The 25086-nt window shown below is 34.3% G+C and overlaps 1 protein-coding gene across 3 annotated transcripts in view; it reads right to left on the reverse strand.

Moving 5' to 3' along the window:
• Nucleotides 1–5352: 5352 nt before the first annotated feature.
• AGGF1 (angiogenic factor with G-patch and FHA domains 1) overlaps nt 5353–25086 on the reverse strand; it is a 32182-nt gene continuing 12448 nt past the window's right edge. For 2 of the 3 annotated variants that reach the window (XM_019728154.2, XM_074328809.1), the window contains exons 6-14: nt 22966–23296; nt 22018–22129; nt 21690–21741; nt 17549–17650; nt 16525–16690; nt 15261–15343; nt 11817–11944; nt 9495–9594; nt 7787–8198 (exon numbers count right to left, since the gene is read on the reverse strand). In XM_019728154.2, coding sequence (XP_019583713.1) covers nt 7998–8198; nt 9495–9594; nt 11817–11944; nt 15261–15343; nt 16525–16690; nt 17549–17650; nt 21690–21741; nt 22018–22129; nt 22966–23221 — 1200 coding nt within the window. In that variant the 5' untranslated portion in view covers nt 23222–23296 and the 3' untranslated portion in view covers nt 7787–7997. Of the gene's footprint in view, nt 8199–9494; nt 9595–11816; nt 11945–15260; nt 15344–16524; nt 16691–17548; nt 17651–21689; nt 21742–22017; nt 22130–22965; nt 23297–25086 lie in introns of all 3 variants that reach the window. The other variant, XM_019728152.2, reaches the window with a different exon arrangement.

Below are 25086 nucleotides of genomic sequence, written 5' to 3' on the forward strand. Positions count from 1 at the left end.
CTCGTACATAGCACATGGGGTTAAGTAGATGGGTTGGTGTGGGCCAAATGTCTCCATGGATATTCTGCTACAGGACCAAATATCAAGGACCTTTTGGCAGGGACCAAATGTTTCTGTGGACATTTTGGATGGGACTAAATGTGCTGCAAGGATCTGAATGGGAGCTCAAAACCATTCTGAAAGGACCTCAGAAAGAGCATGTTTTCTGGGATGATTCCTGAGAACACCTACATACAAGCCACAAAGCTCTGCCAAGTCATTTTCCTACATGATAGAACTACTTTTTTATCAAAACATAAATTTCAGACTTGATTTGCCAAATGAGTTAATCTAGTCAACACTCAGTATGACTTGTGACTACAAAATAATTTCACCACAAGTAAATATATCAAAACTGATCCATCTAAGTACTTTTCCTTTAGTCACCTTGGAAGATACAGTTATTGCAAAACTACTTCCATGCTTAAAACACTTCCAGAACTCCTCTTTTGTAGTTCTTGCAGTTGCTGGCACATTCTTTAAAACATCCTTAAGTTGGCAAATATTCATCGTTCCAGGAAAAATTTGATTTTTAAAAAGAGCTGCCAGTTATTCAGAGCCCAGTCTGGTGAATATGGTAGATGATTAACCAGATTAACTTTTCTTGATAATAAGGTGTGATTATAATAAAGCAATGATAATTATTTTTGCGTGGCTCATAAATTGGCCTTGATAGTGTTGTATATTAAGGTTAAGTAAAGGTAGCATGGTCAGAGTAGAGATTAAAGCCCATTTTAGTAGGTTTATGATGTGAATGAATTCAGGTAGTACTGGGAGTCATTACATATTTAAATCGTTTTAAATGTTTCTTTTTATGAAAATCTTAATTATGACATTCTCTGAAATCTGATTTCATAGTGCTAAAATGAAGGCTTTAAGGAAAAGCATTAAATGCTAATGAAAGCTTTATTATTTCAGTATATATTCTCCTGGGCCTTTGGTCAAGATAAGTAATGATCAAATGAATGAGCTGGCAACCTTCCTGGCCTCTGAAATCTCCTAGTAATTGGAAGCTAAGTAACACATTGTCACATGTTAAAATACATTTAATAATATTCCACTAACTTCTCCGTGTCTTGTGGTTTCTGGGCACTGAAATAACATGGCATTTCCACACAGATGAAGAAAGCTAGCTTTGCTGGAAGAATTTCTGAAGTCATTCTTTCTCGGCAAGCAGAAGACGCTGTTGGCCTCCCTTCACATTAACTTCCCCCAGCTTGTCTGCTGCTCAGCCTCCAGGCACTTTCTGATCTACATGTTCTCTGATTCCAGTGACCTGATTCCTGTTGCTTTTTTTTTCTCCTAATGTACTTCAGTGATCTATTGTTCAGATTTAGAACCACAAAACCCAAATGTCTGAGCAGGCAGAGTTACTATTACTCTCAGGTAATTAGAGGAAATAATTAAATGAGGGGCAGCAGCCTCAGTAAGGTTTTACTGTTGTCCACATATCCCAAACCCTCAAAAACATGACTAAAATTTTTTTGAAGGCAGTTTATAAGATTATTCGAAAAAAAGGTCTAGTTTGGAAACAGATCTGAAAACATTAAAACAACAAAAATAAATAAATTGATATTTCCCCCTCCACCCTAAGAACTTTGGCTTTTGAAATTTTCAATGAACAAAAAACTATTTAGGATTAATACTCTTTGGGGGACTATCAAGGCCTTCATGTGACTACTTGAACTTTACCTTCTACCAAATACTATCTAGAAAATAAATGTAAACCCCAAGAATGCAGGGAGTTTTATCCGGTTTGTTTACTGCTGCATCCCAAGTGCTTAGAACTGTGTCTGCCCTGTACAAAGCGCTTCATGGCTATCTGCTGAATGAATGCACACTGTCCAAAGATCTTCATATAAGAGTATCTGAAATCCAGTTTTTCCTGGAGCTCTCCTTGCAGCTCCCCTGCTCCCACAGGGTAGTGAGAACCAGGGTGGACCTGCTAGATCTCTCTATCATTCTGCAGATACTTCCTTTTCCAAAGTCATGCAGAATCCACCCCTTCTTTGAGGATGACGAGGGTCGTCTACAGTTGCTTCTGCCCTTTCTCTCTTTCTCATTACCAAGCCCCTGCTCCTGCTCCAATACTCATGAAGAAATCCAGCTCCTTAGTCTTCTTGTCCACACCTTTCTCCCATCATCACCTCGAGGAATGAAGATGGCCCATCCACTTACTCACCTCATCCCCCAGCCGCCCTGGCTTCGATACCCATCATCTCCACTCCAGGATTCTACGACAGCCACGCCCTTGGTGTTGGTAGCATGGCGCAATAATACTAATAACTGCTAATATGGGAGGGGTTATTATGCACCAAACACTGTACTCAGTGCCACACAGGCCTTATTATCTCACTTAAACTTCCCAACAAACCCATGAAGACATTAAGGCACAAATGTTTAAATACATTTTTAAACTCAGGTCAGGACTGGCAGATCTGTGATTTGAACCCAGGACAGTGAGACTCTTTACCCGATGCTCTTAACCACTGGGATGAAAAGAATGAAGATTTAAACCCCAGTTCTGTCACACAGGCTTTTTGACCTTGAGCAAAACAAAAATCTCTCTAAGCCTCAGTTTTCTAATTCATGAAATACTGTCAGGAATAAAGAAGACAATGTATGTGAAGTGCCTGCCATACCACAAGTGTGTACGCCATCCATCCCACCAAGCACTTACTGAGCACCTCCTAGCATCCAATCCTGACACAGGTACTGAAGACACAGCTATGAACAAAACAAACCAGGTCCCTGCCTTCCCAGGTCTGCACAGCACCTGGTGGGTTCTCAATAAACATGTGATAGATGGAACAAGCCCTCAAGGAGCCTGCCAGCCTCCACTCTACCTCTCTTCAATCAGCCAGTTATTCCATTATAAAGCAATCTTCCCTGCTTAAAATCCTTCAGGGAATTCCACATTGTTAAAAAAAAAAAAAAAAAAATCCAAATTTCTTAACACAACATGGTAGAACGGCTATAGGTACGTGGCTCCCTGCCCTACTCCACCCCAGACCCTTCTCTTTAGGCAATGAAAACCTTTGTTCATATGGAATCTATCTGGAATCTTGAATTGAAAACCAGATCGATGAAGACGTATTCTGGTTAACGGCATGAGAACTGGAGTCACCAGTTTGGCATGCTAACCCCTTTCACCCTCATCAAGCATGCACACACATACACAGCTGCAGCTCCTAAGGCAACGCCACAGGTTCTGTCAAACAGTTTGAAAACCAAACTATAGATCAATGTTTTTCTAACTGCAGGACACAACCCATTAGTAAATTATGAAATCTATTTAGTGGTTGGAATCAGTGACTTGGAAAAAAAGTAAGAGTGCATTTCATTACATGAAGTAATGGCTAAGTATTAGTATATATACAAAACCTGTTACATATGCACACACAGACATTCACGTACTAAACTGTGGTAATAAATTGTATTTCGTACTGTGGATCGTGGTCAGAATGGTTTGAAAGCCACTGCTTTACATCCTCTATGTAGCCTCAGTTCCTTCCATGTTTCCTCAGTCACATAAAACTCCATCCCTAGCAAGCCACTTGCAGTTCCCCAAACCCACCTTGCTCTTCCACCACTATGCCTGTGAGTGTATAAGCCAAGCCCGGTGCTAGGCAGTAGGAATGCAATAGTGAGAAAAACCAAGGTCTTGCCCACATGGCCCTTAAGAATCTAACTAGACAAGTATCATACTACTTGTCACACTAATTAATATAGAACTGTGAACCAAAATAAGGAGTGTAAATACAATATGGATTTTCAAGAAAATTTATCAAAGATAATTTAGGGAACAAGGGAGGCATGCCTGAAGAAGAATCAACTAGCAGAGATCTAAAGAATATGTCAGTTACCTAGATAAAAGTGGGGAAGAACAGCATTCCAGACATAACAGAATAGAGGCAGCCCTGGGGTGAGAGGGCATGGCAGCCCTGGGAGGAGAGAGGAACTGAAAAAGAGGCCAGCATGCCAGAGCCCAGAGAGCAAGTGGGAGAGAGATACAAAACAGGACTGGAAGTTAGCAGTGGCTAGACCAGGTAGGGTCTTAGGGTTTTGTTTTCTGACCTCAGAGTAATGGGAAGCCATTGGAGATGATGAAATAGGAATTGTGAAGATACTACACCTGCAGTATGGACTGGAGGGAGGAAGGAGTGACTGCAGGGAGGCCAGTTAGGAGACTACTGGAATAGTCCAGGTGAGGGCTGACGATGAATTGATTTAATATTTTGGAAATTAGGGGAGAAAAGGTGGTGGTAGTGAACTAGAGGCTGACTCTTAGCTTCTGGCTTACACAACTGGCTAGAGGGTGCTGCCAGCTGAGACAGTAAACTGGGAGAGACCAGGTTTGAAGACTATTGGGTTCAATCGTGGGTAAGTTGCATTTATGGTCATTTTGAGTTGGGTATATATCCTGGCTAAAACAACCTGGAAGTCATGGGTATAGAGGGCAAATGAAACTGGGCACACGAAGGTGAGGAAAATGTCTGGGTTGAGCCCTGAAGGCATCCCCATTTCCTGGTGTTCTATTCCTACTTACCATAAATGTGTACAACTACACATAGTTAACGACACAATTATACCTGCTTCAACGTCCAAACACAGAAATTATAAAATAAAAAGGGAAAGTCTATTCACTCCTTGGGTAATTAATATTAACAATTCAATCTGTACCCTTATATTTTTTATAAGAAATGGGACTGTGCTATATATACTTTTCTATAATCTGTTTTTTTAAATCAGCAATGTAGTGAGAATATTCTTCTGTATCAGGGTATAGTTCTATCTTACTCATTTGAAGGGCGACAAAGTATTATCACAATTTAAATCTCCAGTCCCCACTGATGGATAGTTGGATTATCTGGCAGACAGTTACCTGCCCATTCAGTACCCACTATGCCCCTTCTGCCTTGCTCACTGAACCCTGATTCTGTCACAACAGCAACGTGTTCAGCCCCAAGTGATGGTTTATGGCTGGCTTAAGTCAACTGAGCATCCTGCTGCCCACCTTTCAACTTCCCTCGCAGCTATGGGTAGTCATGGTATCAGGCTCTGGCTAGACCCTAAGAAGAAGTCTGCTGTGAGAGCTTCTGAGCAAGCTTTTTCTTTCCTGACAAAAGAGAACTAACATGAATACTGCTCTCTTTCCCCTTTCTTTCTGTTTTGGACATAAATGTGATGACTGGAGTACCAAACGTCATTTTGCAACTACAAAGCCATAAGCCAACACTAAGAATAGTAAAGCAGAAAGGCAGAGAGAAAGCCTGGGCTAACACGCATAGACACACACACACGAACACCAACTCATTTGAAAGACTCCAAATGTATTTCCAAAGTTCAAGTCTAAAAACGTAAAATGAAGTATTTTGAATCAAAGATTCAGAACACAGACATAAGCGACGCCCTACAAAAACAAAAATAAGAAGCACATTTAGAATAAGATGATAGAGAAAAATACTTTCAACTGTTGCTGAGAACACCTTTACAGGTTGGGTCCAGAAATACCTCCCTGGCTCCCTGCCAAGCACAGCCCTCTGTCCTGCAACTTGACAGGGTGGCCTTTGTACAAAATCTCTGACATTTCTTGCTTTCCCTTGTTTGAGATTTCTATCTTCTTTTGCCTGCAATTTGAAAATGTACCAAATTAGAAATACTCTTTACATGAAAACTGGGAAGGTATTTGATTTGGGTGAGCCATTACTTTCCTTAAGTTCATGACTAGAATAGAAATGAAACATCAGAAGTAAAAATTGTTTTAAAAGCAGGAAAAAAAAATCTCTCTGAGAAAAAATGCTTCCTGGCTATTTAATTCCAGAAAACAATTTCTGTTATTTTATTCTAATGCTGATGGTTTCTTCTGTTCTTAATTTTTCCAGCTTCTCGTATTCTGGCAAAAATGTAAGATGTTAGGTTTCTCAAATTCAACAACTTGTAGCTTCACTTAAAACACACACTTAAAGGCTATTAAATTAATAAATTTATACTGTGTGAATAAACTATAATTTAAAACATTGACACAAAACAATTTTATGTGTAATCCAAACTGTACATAATTCACATCTATGCTTCTAAATAAATAGAAGCTCACATTTGTACTACTTTTACAGTTTACCAAGTGCTTTTTCTATACATTTTTTCATTTTCTATTCAAGACAGACATGTGAGATAAATATTATTCTTATTTCACAGTTGGGAATAGACCCAGACATTATTCAGTGCTTTAACCACTATATAGTGTAGCCCTGAGACCTTAGATTTGCAAAGGGTTTTAATAATGCAAATATCACATATATTTCAATTTTTATCACCATTTTCAAGTTTCCATTTTCTTAACAAAAGAAAACAATGAAAAAAAGTTTTCTGCAATCCAATAATAAAAATGGGAACAGACAGTGTACTAACCCAGTGAGCAAGATCTACCAGAAGCGAAGTCAACTTTGGGAGTCCTATATTGTTACCTATATATAGAGCACCAGTACCAAAACCACATTTAGATCATTTTTCCTATTTTGGATAAAATAATGCAGGAAACTCCTGTTGCCTCCAAGTCTAACATACATGGGTTAGGGCCAGGAAGGATACAGAAAAATACTTTATCCAGATCTGGAGTTCTAGGACCTCTGATTATCCCAGCTCAGGCCTTACAGGGACATGACAATTTGGTCAGATGTCTCATCTTCAGTAATAAATTTCTTTTTCTTTCTCCACTCTCTTTTCTCTAAAGGGTACCCTGTACCATTTAGACTAGAAATTCTAACAGGTAGCCTTTCTTTCTAAATTATCTTGCCTACTGTCTAATTTTTTTTCAGAAGTTTCCTTTCCTGTTCTAAATCTTGAAGATCTTTCTTTACAGTAGATGAGGGAGCTATAGCTTATAGTCACTGCCAGAAAAGGATCAGTTCCAGCATTAACTTCCCAGCAAAAAGCTGAGAGCAAAATCAAACAGACAATAGTGACAACTGGCAAAGAGCAGCGACACCTGCAGGCAGAACACTGCACTGCAGTTCTCCAGTATTTGAGGCTTTCCTTTTGTTATATTGCTCTGTCAATTTAAAAAGGAAAATTCTGGCTTGTCGTGAGTTAAAAGCAGACCAGTATGTTCAATGAATCACTCTGCATGTGAGGACATTTTCAAATGTATCTTGAGTTTGAGGCCTTGGCTAGGTAATCTGCAGTAGAAATCAGATTTATCTGGCACAACTCCATTGCCAGCAATGGGATTTATCAAAATTACAAATGCTAGCACATTGAATATTTCAATATTTTACTCAATTGTTCATTATCTAAATATTTCAGCTATGAAACAAACCAAAGGTAAATGCTTAATACATAGTACAAGTCAACAGATTCTTCACAGAAGAAAACAATGAAAGACTAATTTTCTACATCATGTTCATTAGTTCTTCAATAATATTACTTACGTTAGTTCAAGGATAATAAAATTTATGCACCACTACCCATGTTTTCTCAACATTTTTATCTAAGTTCTAAAGGGCATGAAACAAGAATGTGTATAGTCATAATTGGTTTTATAAACTTGTGATGTTTTCTTGTTGCACACCTTACAATAATGAATACATGGAAACAAGGACAAATGCACATTTAAGTCATTAGTGGGTATATGAATTTTACCTATATGGTTAGTTACTTATGTTGGTCTTGTAAATGACAAGATAAAATAACAAAGTTTGATAAGCTCATCCATGCCCTGTGAACTTGAATCCACTCACCAAATAACTTGACTCAGTCACTATTTATTAGTTTTAAAAAATGTTTTTTTAAAAGCTGCAAACCACACTTTATTATACACTTCTAAATCATGAGGGGGTAAATTGTGATCCAGTTCCCTCATGCCACTGGCTCTTTTGAAGGGAAAAGTTCTGCAATAAAATAAAAGAGTTTCCAGACTCTCTTATAAAAAAGATTGAATTGTGTACTATGACTGACCTTCACTCTACAGTCCCTTTGACCCAAGGCACGGTCCCTGGTGCATCTTTTTGAGGTTTAGTTTCTGGGAAGTTTTCAGCAAACCTCTCTCGTGCTTTTTCCCAGTTCTTTTTGCTCTTGTTTTGGAGAAGGTGAACATCTTCAATTGAGGATGGTTTGCCGGTCCCCAAGCCTGCATGTGCTCGCCGAAGCTGAAGCTGGATCTGTTACCAAAAGTTGAGCAGAGGACTTACTGTACAGTCAAAGCACATTGAAATGTGCTGCGTCCAATTTAGTATTTTAACTATAATTCTTTGATTTAGGAAAGATTGATGCACAAGAAAAACCTGTCAAATGCATCAAATACACACAGGAACACATACAAGATTATATATGGAACTTAAACTCATTTTTCTACATTGTCTTGCCTGTCAATAAGTACAGCTGACTCCACAAAAAATAGAGTATTCCTTAAATAGCAATCACCAAATTTCACTGAAATGCTGCAGAATCTGTCATCCCACTCTAACCAAAAGTAAAGGCAAGAGATTTAATTAAACTACTGTCCTAGCCTCACCTAAGTAAGTTAACAGGTAGGTTAAACATTAAGAGTCATAAAAAAAACTCTTGCTTATTTTCATAAAAGGAGGGGAGGACTTCTCATTATTTCGAGAACCATTAAAAGCTACCAACTGCTGAGTACCTAATGTCTGACAGGCATCATGTTAGGGGCTTTATCTTCATTACATCCTAAACAAGAGTTCTTATTATCCTCATTTTTACATGAAAACTGAAGTCCAAACTTGCCCTAAGTCCCACAAATAGTAAGTGACAGAACATATATTCTAACCTAGGTCTGACTATATAAAACTCAGTTCTTCCCATCGTATCTCAATAAAATGAGAAAATTTACATTAAACTCACAGTGATCCATTCATTATTTATTTAGGTACCAACTAATTATCAAGAAAGTTCTTTAGTCATGTTATTTTGTAAGATCATCCAAACCCCAATGAACCATGGGATTGCAGAATTAAATCATTGTATCATTTTTCAAGTATTATTCTGTCCATTGCTTATTTGTTACATGCTCTGATTCTTGAACCCAAAACAGATTTTCCAGCTAATACAGAATCTGCTTGTTTGTAAAGTAACACTGGAATAGTACCAGGAATAGTAAGGAAGTCATTAAATACAACTAAAAGACACAGAAAATAACACTTACTATCCTAGCTTCAATGAAGGAAAAAACTCTTAGAAGCTTCCTAAAAACAAAATCAAACAATGCACATCTATCTCTATATCTCTCTATCTCTCTATGTCTCTATCTCTCTATGTCTCTATCTCTCTATATCTCTATATGTATGTTCAGTAATCATCCATGCCACAAAGGCAGTAATCATGTCTGTTTTTGCTTGCTACCATACTCCTAGCACCTAAGGCAAAGCCTGGCACATATTAGATAGACAGTAAATATACCTGCTGTAAAAATAAAGAATGAAAGAAAGCACAAGTCTTACCGGAGTTTTCATTCCTCCACCGTCCTTCCCTAGGCCCTCTCCTTTCTTCCAACCCATCTTCTCTAACATCTTCCGACCTTTGTTGCTGTCAGTAATTTCACTTTAAAGAAAATTAAGACAGTTGACTTCTAAAAGACCATTTAGGTAACATTTATAATAAATGAAAGTATTAAAAATAATTGGTACAACTAATTTAGAAAACTGGCGTTATCTAATAAATTTGAAGATACATAAATTCTAATCCTACATACACTACTTAACAGAAAAACATGTACATGGTGCACAAATAAGACACGTACAAAAATGTTTTTGCAGCAAATCTAACAATAACCACAAATCAGAAACAACCCAGATGTCCCAGATCAATGATAAAATGGATAAATTGTGGCATATTCATACAAGAGAATATTACACAGCAATGAAAATAAAATATACCTAACCAAATAATGTTGGACCAAAAAAATATAAACGCAAAATAAATAATGAATTAGTAAATTTCAAATTCAAAAATAAGTGAAAATAATCTGTTGCTGTTGAAAAAGAAAGAATAATAGTGATTTAGTAGGGTAGGTTTCTGGGGTTACTGATAATTTCCTATTTCTTGACCAAAAAACATGTATTTTACAATGTGTTAATTATATAATATATGGCTGTTAATACTTACCTTTGTGTACTTTTCTGTGTATGTCATAACATCAATAAAAAAGTTAAAATAAAATGAAACAAAACCTATCATTCACTATTTGCATTTGTTCTATTTTACATTTTGCAATAATTTAAGGTTATTTTAATTTTATGTTCTATCACATTGTCTTTTCAGTTCTACAAAAATATGTTAAATTAGCTCTTCAATAATTAACCAAGCAATGTCATACCAATATACTTCATTTTTTATTTCTGCCTTCTAATTTGACTCTAATGTAATCTTCATATTCTCCAGTAATTATTTCAAAATTATTAAAATTTTTAAAATATTTGCCATGTAGCTTAGTACCATAGTTTGCCACATATAATGCACACATTTTTGCCCAAATTTGTGAGGGAAAGGTGCACATTATACATGGGTAGTACTAATTCCATATCTATGTGTTTGCTTTTTGTTTTTCTTTTAAACTTTTATTTATTTAAGTGTGTTTTTCCAGGACCCATCAGCTCCAAGTCAAGCTGTTGTTTCAATCTAGTTGAGGGTGCCGCCCATGTGGGGACCGAACCTGCAACCTTGTTGTCAAGAGCACCTCACTCTAACCAACTGAGCTAACCAGCCACCCCTCTATATAAGTGTTTTTAATTCTCCTATTTATGCTTATGAGTTAAAACTGTAACTCCAGAAATCAAAAACGATATACGTATGCAAAATAATACCCTGGAATACAATAATCGGTTTTGTTGAACTTACGACAAACTTGCAACGACGAAGAGTTCTTGGCCTTTTATGATGCGTAAATATTGTAAATTTGTTACCGGTACATAAAATTTCTTGTACCTTGTTATCTGTTCTTGTATTTTGTAATTATCTGTTACAGAAAATTTCTTGTACCATAATATGTTAAAAAAATACATGCTAAAACTCCTTTATAATACAAAAAACAAGTACCCAAATGTAAACAAATAAAAATTTGAATTAAAAAATTAAAACGAAAGATTTTTTTCCCTGAAAGCTTCGTCCAAAACCATGGGTGTGCATTATACATGGGAGTGCACTGTACACGGCAAAATACAGTATGTATATCTAATTCATAATACTGTATTTTATCAAATCTGACTCCATAAATTATAAGATGTGCTGTTATTTTATGTAGCATTAAGAAAAACTGCTGGCATGTATAACTGTAAAACTCTATCCAGGTAGTATATCTTATAATCAATAAAGTATGATATTTAGTCAAAATTTTGTAATGAGTTGTCAGTTCCACAGAAAAGATTTAAATTTTAACTAAATCCAGAATTTACATTCTGCAAAAAACATATAGCTAATTTATGATTAAATGCAGAAATATGGTCACATTGTAGGCCTCAAAATTACATTTTGTGCCTCTGGATACCTACTGTATAAAAGTATACTCACTCAGTTGGGTGGCTAGCATGTCAGCTTTGCATATATATATGTGTTTTTAAGTATGTGTACTCACACATATGCTCAGTATTTTTCTAGGGAATAATGGAATTCTAATATTAGAGGAAAATGTAAATAGATGTAATGTTTCCATCTTGTTCAGAACCATTCTTTCAAAAGATACCTATCAGACTATATAGCCCTATAAATCAAATTATCTTACGATTTGGTACAAAGAATTGTTTCAAGCAATTAAAGTTAATACTTACGAATGAACAGATGCAGGAGCATCATCTCTTTGGAAAGTTCCTTCACTTCCAATCTGCTCCCTACGTTTCCCAGCTCTATCTTTATATTTTGGATTCTTCAATGCCTTTTCATCTTCGTAGTCTGTATTCTTTATAAACACAAAATATTTGTTGATAAAACAAAGCTGATAAATAAAAATGAAATGTCTGCATATTTGCATTACTTAACAAATATGGTTCAATGTGGTGTCTATTAAAGAATTAAAATAAGCCACGATGTAAATTAAGACAGTTATATTATTGAATATGCTATCTTTATTCCATGCTCTTTAAAATGTTTATATTATTCCAAGTTGTATTACAACACAAATTGTACAGAATATAAATCATACATGTACTGTAATATGTAATCATAAAATAATACAGTGAAATACAGTATATTTTGACTTAATGCTGTATACTCCTATCTCATGTCAACCACCAGCATTCAAAACAAATATGTAGGGGCCTGCCCAGTGGTTCAGGTGGTTGGAGCACCGGGCTCCTAATACAGAGGTCACCAGTTCGATTGCCACATGGGCCAGTGAGCTGCGCCCTCTACGGCTAAGATTGTGAACAACGGCTCTCCCTGGAGCTGGGCTGCCAGAGACCAACTGCCTCAGCCCTGCAGGGGGCGGGTAGGGGGGGCATGGGCCAGGGAGCTGTGTCCTATACAACTAGACTGAGAAACAACGACTTGAACTGGAATGGGGGAAGTTGGAGGGCGGGAGGCAGAAGAAGGGGGGGAAAATATGTAGAACCACTGGGGTTGGAAATAAAATCTATTTCTCCTTTTCTCTAAGGAACTGAAAGTACCAAAGGACCTAAAACAGTTTGATCACTGTGCCTTGGAAAGAAAAATGTAGAAAGTCTTTTTAAAAAATGGATAAAAAGCAAGTACTCTTTTACTCTGGCAATGATAATAGCTTTTTGCTTTAATATAGTTCTATCTATATGATTAATCAGTCACTCAACAAATATTTACTGAGTAAACAGTGTGTTAAGCTCCATACTAGGTGATGGAATGCGAAGAGATTTATAATCCTGGAGGGCAGACACACATAATCTTTAGCATGCTACGGTATGGCTGGTTCAACAATAAAGGTATAGGTAAGATGTGGCAGTGACACAAAAAAGGAGGTAATCAATTCAGCTTGGGGCTTCAGAGAAGGCTTCTCTGCACCCTTTGTTATTACTTGCTGATCTTTATATAAAAAGTACAATAGTCATCCACAGAGATGCTAGAGGCTGCTAGAGCAATTCAAGCAAAGTACCACAGAAATTTTTACTTAATTTTGTTTTTAATCAGAGAAAAAAAACAATCACTAACCCTAGTGGTTTTTCCCCCCAGAAGACACAGAAATTGAGTTAAAACTTTTGAGAAAACATTTTATTTTCTCCTTATATATCTCCTATTTTCCTCCCAAATTAGCCCCTTGACATTTTTTCTATTATTTCTCTCCCTTAGTACAACAGTAACAATACCAATACAGTTTTGCAGAATATATATTATTTTGACAGCATCTTTTCTCACCTCTTCATGAAGTGTAAAAAGCACTGGACAAATACACTAAAGACTTAGATTCTGTATCTAGCTCTGTCATTTAGTAGCTGGGTGATCCTTAGCTTAATTTCTCAAATGTAAACGGAAAATATTAATTACCTTTCTGGTCTACTTGTAGGATTAAATGGTAACATTTTTTAACAGCCCTATTGAGGTATATTATCCTACAATAAATTACACATGAAGTGTACAATTGAGACACTTTTGAGATAGGTATACAGTTATGAACCATCACCACAATCAAGGTAATGAATACATCTATCTCCCACAAAAGTATCCTTGTCCTTTGTTGTAATCCATGCCTCCAGACCTCCCTGTGCATCCTTCCTCTGAGGTATTCAAACAACCACTGACCTTTCTGTCATGTATTAGTTTGCTTTCCTAGAATTTTATGTAAATAGAAGTATATACTATGTACTCGTTTTGTCTGGCTTCTCTCATTCAGCATAATTGAGATTCGTCCATATTGTTACCTTATCAATAGCTCATGCTTTTTTTATTGCTAAATCGTATTTGACCATATAGACACACCATAGTTTATCCATTCAGATGAACACATAAATTTTTCCAGTTTTCACTATTGGGAAAAAAGCTGCTATGAACATTTGTTTTCTAGTCTTTATAGGAACATATGCTTTCCTTTCTCTTGGGCCAAAATGGTGAATCAGACAATAGGTGTATACTTAAATTTTAAAGAAACTACTAAACTCTTTTCCAAAACAATCACACCATTTATATTCTCACCAGAAGCGCGTGAGAATTCTAGTTCCTCCATATGCCCACCAACACTTGGTACGGTCAGTATTTTTAATTGGTTTTAATTTGCATTTCCCTAATGACTGTTGATACTGAACATCTTTTCATGTGTTTATTTGCCATCTGTACATATGCTTGAAGCATCTATTCAAATCTTTTGCTCATTTTTTAATTGAGTTGTTTTCTTACTGAGTTTTGAGAGCTCATTATATATTCTAGATATAAGATATACGATTTTTTCAGACATAAGATTTGCAAATATTTTTCCCAGTCTGTGGCTTATCTTTTCATTCTCTCATCAGTGTCTTTAGAAGAACAGGTTTTGGAGGAAATGCAATTTATTAATCTGTTCTTTTATGGGTTATGCTTTTGATGTTAGATATCTAAAAAATCTTTGCCTAGGGGTAGCTAGTTAGCTCAGTTGTTTAGAGTGTGGTGCTGATAAAAATCTTTGCCTAACTTTACTTTTTAAAGGTTTGCTTTAAAAATTTTATAGTTTTAGCTTTTAAATTCATTTCTATGATCCATTGTGAGTTCATTTTTATGTATGTTATAAGGTATGGATCAAAGTCCCTTTTGTTATTGTTGTTTTTGCATATGGTAATCCATTGTTCCAGCACTGTTTGTTGAAAAAGACCATCCTTCCTCCACCAAATTGCCTCCACACCTTTGTTGAAATCATACACATATATAGACCTATCTATATGGATCTATTTCTGGACTCATCATTCTGTTCCATCGACCTATTTATGCCAATACTATACTGTCTTGATTACATAGATTATAATGAGTCTTGAAATCGGCAGCTTTAGTGCTCCAACGATGTTCTTCATTGATAACATTTTAATGCAAATTTCAAAAACCAGAAATGGCTAGGGCATTATTACCATTTTTCTACTCTAATGTAGAGTATTATTATCATTTTTCTACTCTAACTTCCATAGTTTTTGAGACAACAGTAAACAACTGGAAGAAATCACATAGTAAATCTCAAAATCATTCTAAATAACTTTTTATATATAAAATGGACTATGCATATCTAAAGGCATTTGTACTCAAAACCAGGTGCACAATTTAACACATGTAACAGTATTTAACATCCTTACCTGCAAACCATATTTTACTCGTATTTTCTTTAATTCTTTTCTCCTTTCCAACTCTTTTTCCTCCTTGCTTAGTGTTGGACCAACTAAAAGGAAAGAGTTTGATTTTAAAAGGAAAACTCAATCTGATAGATGTTATATAAAATTAATACTCTTATTTAATAATAAAACACTAATAGTATTAGTAGCCCATCTGCAGATTGATCAAAAGTTCCAATAAATGTTAATATAAAAAAATCTTGTGTTATGATGATGTCCTTTCAGCATTTTGATAACTAAATCTACTTGGAAAATAAACCAAAACCCAAAGATTATAGGAATGTTACAGTATAGATACTGAAAGAAATACCAAACAGCGTAAGTTTTTTTATATGATTACTGTAATAGAATCCCAAATGCAGAAATATTGTGAATTTTCCAAAGGAACAAAGGCATGTGCAAAAGAAAAATCACAGAACCCAAGATTCATGTTATTGTATAATGTAAATTTGTATAATTGTATATTGTAAAATAATACTTATTTTCATAATCTAGTATCAGAAAAGAAAATATATACAAAGACCATGCAGAGTTGGTATTTAGGGGAAATACTGATGTGAAAAAAATTAGTTCTCACTAGTTCAAAGTATCTATTTAAACTTCAAAGCCTTAGATGAATAGGCTTAAAGCAAGGTAGCACACTCCTACAGTGTTATTTACTATAGTAAATAATGGTATACACACAGGTGATACAGCAACGGAAAATGTAAGTAGGAAAGCAAACATGTCAACCAATAATTCTTAATACGTTGGCTATTATTTTCTATGATACTATTATATGACAGAGTTAAACTGTGGATGACTTTTTCATATCAATAAATAGATGTTAAAAGGAAACCAATCTTTATATTACGTAATTATGTCACAATTACTCTTTTGAAGGACATTTAGCTACCATTGCAGTGCTGCTTCAAAAGTATACTAAACTACATTAGCAAAAACAGAGCTAATGATTATCTCCTGGTGAGACAGTAACCTAATGCTGCAACAGCACAACTAAATTACTACATAGAAAAATCAACTACAATCATAATCTATTAGCCTAGGTCTATTAGCAAATTTCAAATACATGTCATTTCTCAGTCTCATTTGATAATATTCACTGAAATGTAAATATATCTCAATACAGCATTATATCAATTTGATATGAAGCTGTTAGCCAACTGATTCTTTTTTAGAACACTCCAGTGAATTAAAAAGTCATCATGTCCACATATGTTTGACATACCAAGAGATTCATCTTTCTTATCAAGACGAAGGTGAGCTCTAACCTGCCCTGGTTCGCAGCCATCGCAGGTGTCACTGCCAGGGTGAATGTGAAAGGACAACACCGTCTCTCCAATTTTCACTTCATCTCCATGCTCAAGTACATAAGGGTCACATTTAGTTTTAGGCTGAGGGGGAAAATTACAAAACAAAAATCCAGGTGCGTTACATATGATTATTTTATGCCTACTGTAGTTATGTCTGATTATAACAAAAAAATACTTGAGATGGTTCTCAATGAGATAAACACAGGCACATATTTCCACAACTTGAGGATGATGCATAATGTTCTATTAGCGGAGAAGATATCTGAACTGAGGAACTTCGAATTTTTATATTATCAAAATCCACAATCTCCCAATCTCCATGCCCAATCCTCTCAGAGAAATACCTAACCCAAACTTCAATCAATCTATTACCATAATGAATCATGGTCAAAAAGATGAAGTGTTAAGGGAATAAGTGAATCATATTTCCCCTTTTCCCTTCTTTTCTCTTGATAATTCAGTTTTATTTCATTTTTGATTCTTATATACTAAGAACAAGGCCTCCCTCTCTCTCCTTCCAGTGCCAAACACTTTGCTACATGTTGGGGATAGAAGAGGTAACTGGACAAACGTAGACCCTGCCTTCAAGGAGTTTCCTGTTTAACAATATTTTCATTAAAACAATTTAAAAAAAAAAAAAAACATAAAAAGATGGGCCCCTAAAGTTTCTGTAAGGACATTTACTCTGAATAGCTTTAAAATGCATTTATTTCTAAAAATATGGCACTGATACATAACTAGAAGTCAAAACTCAATAATCAAATCTCTACTTATACTTTTTTCAGCCCTTTCCAGGAATTCCCTTCCACATAATACATTTGGACTTGAACAATTATCGAAACCAAATGATATGTATAATAACCATGGCCTTTTAGGAATAAAAAATTTCAGTTCAGTTTTTAAAAATAATGTACAAGTAATTAATTAATATACACTTACCTGAAGAATCTGTTTTCCATTAACAACTGTACCATTTTGACTGCCTTGATCCACAAGGACATAACTTTGTAAGTCATGGTCAAAATAAATTTCTGCATGAAACTTAAAAAAGAAACCAGGTAATTACAGGTAGCATACTTTTTTTTTTACCATAGATAACAATTTTTCTATGATAGGATACAATGGACTTGAGTCTCGGATAATTTAACTTTTTTTTTTTTTAATACTTTTTCTGAACATAGAAGTATTATAATGCTCCTAGTAGAAATGTGGATGTTACAGAAGAAAATACACATAATTCCACCTATAACCATCATTAATAATTTAACATGTGTCCTACCTTTTCTACTTCTATAACATAGTTGAAACTATACTATATAAACAATTTGAAATTATTTTTTTACCTCAAGTATTTTTCTGTATCATTAAAAATTCTTAATACAAAAAATGATTTGAAACATTCAAGGTCAACTTCTCAAAGTTTTCCAGTTTTTCAATACTCAGGACTACTCACCTTCTCCTTGCTCCACAGCACTTTGTTTATATGACACTTACCTTACACGAAATTACTGCATATATAATGTCATTGTACTGCTTACAATTACTGCTTACATTAGTTTACATTATTGCTTACCTCTCAGTACATAATACACTGCCCACATATACTGGACATGTACTCAATACATGTCTTTTTAACTGGATAAAGAGCTGCAGAAATCTTTAATTTAAAATTTCACATACAATACACAATGGTGGGAATGTAAAATGGTGCAACAGCTTTGGAGGGGTCTGACAGTTCCTCAAAAGGTTAAAGAGAGTTACCATATGATCCAACAATTCTACTCCTAGGTATATACATCAAGAGAAACAAAAACATACATCCAAACAAAACTTGTACACAAACGTTCACAGAAGCATTATTCTTAATAACATTATTCTTAATAGTGGAAACAATTCAAATGTCCGTCAATTGATGAATAAACAAAATGTAGTATATTCATACAATGAAATATTAATTTGGCAATAAAAAGAAATGAAGTACTGACATATCCTACAACATGGATGAATCTTAAAGACATGCTAAATGAAAAAGCTAATTACAAAAGATTACATGTAATATGATTCCATTTATATGAAATGTGCAAAATAGGCAAATCCACGGAGACAGAAAGAAGATTGGTGGTTGACTTGGGCAACGGGAGTTGGAAGGTCATGAGGAATTACTACTATTGAGTATGTTTGTTTTTATGGTGATGAAAATGTTCTAAAATTTATGTGATGATGGTTGCACAACTCTATGAATACACTAAAATCCTCTGAATTATATACTTTCAATGGGTAAATTGTACATGGTATGTGGACTATATCTCAATAACGTTGTTCTTTAAAAATTTCATAAATATAAATTAAAAAATGTTTCAAACACTAAAAGAATATACTGAATCTGTCTACTCGTGACGCAGCTTTAATAAATTTTGCCATATTTGCCTCAGATACTTAAAATAAATTATCCATTGATGTGTACCACACTGTCCATCACCCAACTTGCCTTTTCAGAGGTTTGATGTTTATTCATTCATGATACATCTCTTTATATTTTTACCACCTATGTATCTATAAACAATGTTTTGCCTGATTTGGAACTTGATATAAATGAGAATCATAACTATATGAATGGTTTATTGAGATATAATTTAGATACAGGAAATTCACAGGTCTTAAATGTATAGTTTGATGAGTCTGACAAATGTATGCTACTGTATATATTTCTTTTATTTTACATCTTTAGCTTAATCCAGTTGTTGTGAACAGTTGTGCCATTTTGCTGAATGGTAATCCACTACATGGATGTACCACAATCCACATATTCTTCTGATGTTGGACATCCAGGTTTTTCCCAAGATTTCACTTTTGTTTAAGTTTCTGTTAATGTTCTTATACATGCAGCTTTCTTATGTACAATGAAAGGATTTCTCTTAGATAGATAGTTAGGAATGAAATTGCTAAACTATGTATATGCAAATCTTAAACTTTATTAGATTACTGCCATACTGTTTACCAAAGCGGTTGTACCAATTTATATTCCCAACAGCAGTCTACAAGAATTCTTAATTCCTCTATATATATCCTTAACCAACCCTTGGTATTGTCAGAATTTTTAATTTTTGCAAGCATAACAGATGTGAAATTAAATCTCATCATTGTGATTTTAATTTGCATTTCCTTGATTACTACTGAGGCTGAAATCTTTTCTTATATTTATTAGTTGTTCAGGTTTCCTCTTCTGTAAATTTTCTCTTCATGTCTGTACATTTTATTCAGTCAGGTTGTTTAGAATAAAACTATTGAAACCATTTAAAGTCTGTTGACTTGAAATCTTATTCCAAAAAGCTATTCTAAATTATTCTCCCAACAGGAGTGATATTTAATAAATATGATGAATGACAACTGACACCTTGGTTTCTTCGTTTGTATTTCTTAAATTAACAGAAAGATTGAATGGTTTTCACATGCTAACCATAATTATTTCCTCTATTTTGCATTGCTTATTTATGTCCTTCATTAATTCACCTATTGCTGTCACAGTAGGGTTTGAAAAAGTGAATTTGCATTAGCTTTTAAAATGTAAAGGATATACCGGGGGTACCAAAAATAATGTACACATTTTAAGAGATGTTATCTATGTATTACTTTTCAAAGTTGAATTGAATTACGGTAGCAATGTGTAGTATGACATTTGCTCAAAAGATGGCATTCATCAAATGAATGCTAGTGCATTGCATTGCAATTTTAATACAGTTTTTGCCTTTCTTAAAATGTCTATACATTTTTTTGGCACCCTCTGTATATTTTGTCTTATTTGTGTGACTATCCGAGTCAGCCTTTTAAATTTACTTAACACATAAAGAACTTCAAACTTAAATTATTCAAAATTTAAAAAAAAATTATTCAAAATTATTTTCTCTCTGTGAATTTTTTTTCCGTTTTTTTTTTAACTTAGAAGGTCTTCTCCTATCCAGTGGTGAAATATTTGTTTGTTTTTTCCCACAATATTAATATGAAATGTGTGGGGTTTTTAATTTTTTTCACCTACTTGACAAATTATCTACCATACCAGTGGACACATTAGTTTATAAGAGAGAAAGAAAAAGCAGAAATGCTACCAGAGAACTACTATATTTTAGATTGGAGTCAGGGAAGGACCTCTTTGCTGTTTAAGTTACAGACTGGGTTTTCTTCAGGGGCAAAATAATAAAGGGTCACAGGAAAGTAAAAAAGCAAGATAATTTGGTCAGAGTTAAGATTATGAGGATTTACTCCCCTATGAATGACTCCAAACATAATAAAAATGGTTAGTCTTTCAATCTAATGATGAGAAACAAATTTCATTCCAAAAAGACAACTCACATAAACTATATACTTTAGATCCATATTACATAGTACATTAAACAGAAACAAACAAACAGGTATGATGAAAGGTCAAAATATAGAAAAAAAACAAAGATAACAACCATGGAAGGGAGGGGGGAAAACTACAGAAAATACAGTAAAGAAAAAGATAAATATGAAGTATACAGTCTCAGTAGCTAAACCTTTTGATTTGATTTTACTTATAATTTAAGTTGCAAATCTTTCCATATAGTATGTTTTAAAACCCCAACTGTTCTTTTTCCTGAAACCATTGTAAGTTCAACTAGGAAAAGCTATAAACGGAGAGCCTCGGTAGAAGATGATAGATTGTTCCTGGGCTATAATATACTCTGGATTCAAAGTAACCATTTACTACAGTAGCCTGAATCCAGGTCTGATTCATTTTTGAACTGCCATAATATCTCGTATATTTATTTCATTCAATAAATACCTATTAAATGGGTATTATTTTAATACTTAAATTAATCCACATTTTCTACTCCTGCTCCAGACTGTTAAAAATTAAACAAAATTTAGTTAATCCAAATTGTAATAAAGAATTTTTATTTTCAAAAGCAGTGGATTAAACAAATCTGCATTGCTTTCCTTACCATTACTACAGTGGCTATTAACCTTTCTATTAAATGGGGAAAACTCTAACTTTCTGCTATAATAATGATTTATAAAATTACATCTGGGGTGTATATCTGAAAAAAATCAAAGAGCTTACCTTACTGACACCAACTTCAGGGATTCGGAGAGTATGCTCCATATCTTTCTCTCTGCAGAGTTAAGGAAAATGTCTTTAGTAATTTTTGAAGCCCATATAAATGCAGCAATAGTGACATGGAAAGAATTTTTAAGATTTTTTTGTTGTTTTATAAAATAATGTTTAAAAAAAAGATAATGTTAAAATGCAATATTTATAGAGGGAGGTGCATGGATGTCATTCTTTCGTCTATTCAACAAGTACCATGCAAATTTCATAACTGCTCAAGAAATGTATAATCCACTAGAATAAGACAAGTATACAACTACAATAATATTAAACATTTTACCTTCCAATTGTAGCAGGGTTTACAGCTGTAATGATAAAAAGTGATCCTGTCTGCAACACTGGTGATCTAATAACAATTACTCTAATACATGGGGGCCAAATTTTTTCTTCATCTGCCAAAGAAACAAGTGGGTAAACATTAATTCAAACACTATGGAAAAAAATTATTAGAAATGTCTAGGGATAGTAGGAGGCATCCATAAAATACAAATGTATTGATCAAAAATCTTAATTCTATTTAAAACAACCTTCTTAAATCCTGCTATACAACGTACCAACTTAAAGTGATCAACCTAAAGGTATATAGCAAATTCAGCATTTATTACAATTATAAAATAACTCTGTTTTAAGGTCTGGGAATTTGAAAATATTGCAAACAAGGCTTTTTATATTAAGTTAAAAAAATTGAGTCTACCCTTTTTTAAAAAAGTAAAAAATTCCATTAAGAACAAAAAAAGTTCATATACCCTAATATGAAATCCTGGGTTTTAAAAGCACGCCTTTATAACCTCAAGTACAAAAATATTAGATTTACTCTAATACCTATGTAGCTGAATTCATGGACTACACTTTTTAAAGGCAATCTGCTTCTCCCCCCTCAATTATAAAAGTAGATTACAAATATCTAACCCACTAACATAGACTTAATACATATTTTAGGATTAGAACATAGGTAATTTGGTTTTGTGTCCCACTGACTAGGCCATTCAATGCAATGAAACTTTAAGGTCCAAGTGTTAGCCATTTATTCACATCCTACTCTCTAAAAATAACCAAGTGGCAGCCCACATAATTTTTAGTAATGTCATTCAAATAATCAGTTTAAAACAATCAGTTTCCTTTTTGGCAGATCTTTACATGAGTTGCTAACATCTTCAACTGTGTTGCTGTTTTACAATGACCACACTGGGTTATTTCTGTAAAAATTAAATAATGGTTATTTACTCACCTTCATCCTCAGTGTCTTCTGCACTTACACTGTCTTCACTGGTAATGTCTTCATCATAACTGTCCTCGGTCTGAGAGTCTGTAATTTCACCTTCTTCTGGCTCACTATCAGTCTCTATGATTTTCTCATCTTTAAATGAAGTCGAATTATAGATGTTTTCATTAAGAGGAGATTCTATAGTCTTTCCGCTAACTGGAACAGTGAATTTAGAGGAATTATTTTTGTAATGAATGTCTATTTTGGCCTTCTTTTTCATATTTGTAAAATCATCTCCCTCTCTGCAGCTTATATGTTCCACACTGGATGGTTTTTGATCTTCTGAATTCAAATCCTGGCAAGAGGTGGGTGGGGAGGCAGAAACAGGGGAGAATAACCTTAAATATGACCATCTTATAATATTTAATGCTAAAAGTTTCAATGAATTAGTGAAGATATATACAGTGAAATAACAATGGTTACAATCTTTACCCTCTCTTCTGCTCGTGTTCCCTTTCTTGGTTAGTGACAATACCATCCACTTATCATCCAAATCAAAACTCTTACTGTTACCTTTGACATCCCCAAACCAGTACGTGAAATCAATTACCAACCGTGTTTCCCCGAAAATCAGACCTAGCCGGACCATCAGCTCTAATGCGTCTTTTGGAGCAAAAATTAATATAAGACCCGAAATTAGATTAGATTACATTATACCCGGTCTTATAGTAAAATAAGAGTGGGTCTTATATTAATTTATGCTCCAAATGACACATTAGAGCTAATGGTCCAGCTAGGTCTTATTTTCGGGGGAACACGGAAGCACTATAGACTATGGTTACAATTTATCCCAATCCTCTCTTTATCTATTCTCAATGTCCTCAACTGTCCCAGTCCAGGCCTTCATTCATCACTTATTGCTTGGACCAGGTGACAGCCTACAGACCAATGCTACCCAATAAAAATATAATGCAAGCCATATTTATAATTTAAAGTTTTCTAATAGTCACATTAAAAAGGTTTTAAAAAGCAGGTGAAATTCATTTTATTACTTTATCTAACCCAGTATTTACAAAATATCTTCATTTAATATATGTTAACATTTAATCAATACAAAAATTACCAATGAAAGATTTTACATGGACTTTTTGTACTGTCTTCAAAATTGGGAGTAGTTTACAATTACAACACATCTTAATTAGGACCAGTTACATTTCCAGTGCTCAATAGCCACATGTAGCTAGTCGGCTACCTTATTAGACAGTGCAGGCCGAGAGAATACAGGTACCCTAAACTTTCTTTTTGAACTTTGTTTGAACCATTTATCAAGTCAACACATAAAATACAGAACTGGCACTGATTACAGCAGGGATTTAAAGATCCTAATGTACCTAAAGTAGCAGAACAGTAGTTTTAGGAAAATGTAGTACTTCATTGAGTTGGTTTGTTAACACCCAACAGTTTCAAGTATCGATGAATCAGTTACATCTCTTATACAAAATTCCAACTTACCTGGCCTAAGCCTTTTATTATTTATTATACAATTATATTGGGTATGTCTTACAACAAATGAACAAATCTATTATTTTAATCTTAGAAGAAGCAGAGAGTTATTTTCCTCTTTTTTCCTTTGGTTTCTAGCAAACTAAATTTTCTTTCTACCTTAGAGCCACATGATGAAATGAATTCATTATGTTCTTCTATCATTTTATAAAATATGGAAGCATCTGAAACACATATTTTTAATAGCGACATAAATTCAGGTTAGACTGGCTAAACACAGTGTGACAAACTATATACACTTCCAGCAATACAAACTCACCAAGGACAAGAACAAGGGCAAGGAGCTGAACAACTATGAGCTTTAAAGCCCATTGCGAATCATAGCAAAAAATTTCCCTATCTATATTTACTTTTAAAAAAAGCAGTTTCCAGTCTTGTATATTTTATTATTATTGCTGCTTGTAAAACAACATATTTAAAATAAAAATGAATGAAATTGCCAGAGGTGCTACTTTTTAAAAACTATTTGCCAGTCCAGAATGTTAAATATCCATTAATAGAAGTACTTTCACAACCTATCCTTTCAAATAGTTCAACCGTTAGTAACAGGTAGGAGTCATAAAACAGCATTCTTGAAAGCAA

This window comes from Rhinolophus sinicus, linkage group LG03 (assembly GCF_036562045.2).
Source record: "Rhinolophus sinicus isolate RSC01 linkage group LG03, ASM3656204v1, whole genome shotgun sequence".
Lineage (NCBI taxonomy): Eukaryota > Metazoa > Chordata > Mammalia > Chiroptera > Rhinolophidae > Rhinolophus > Rhinolophus sinicus.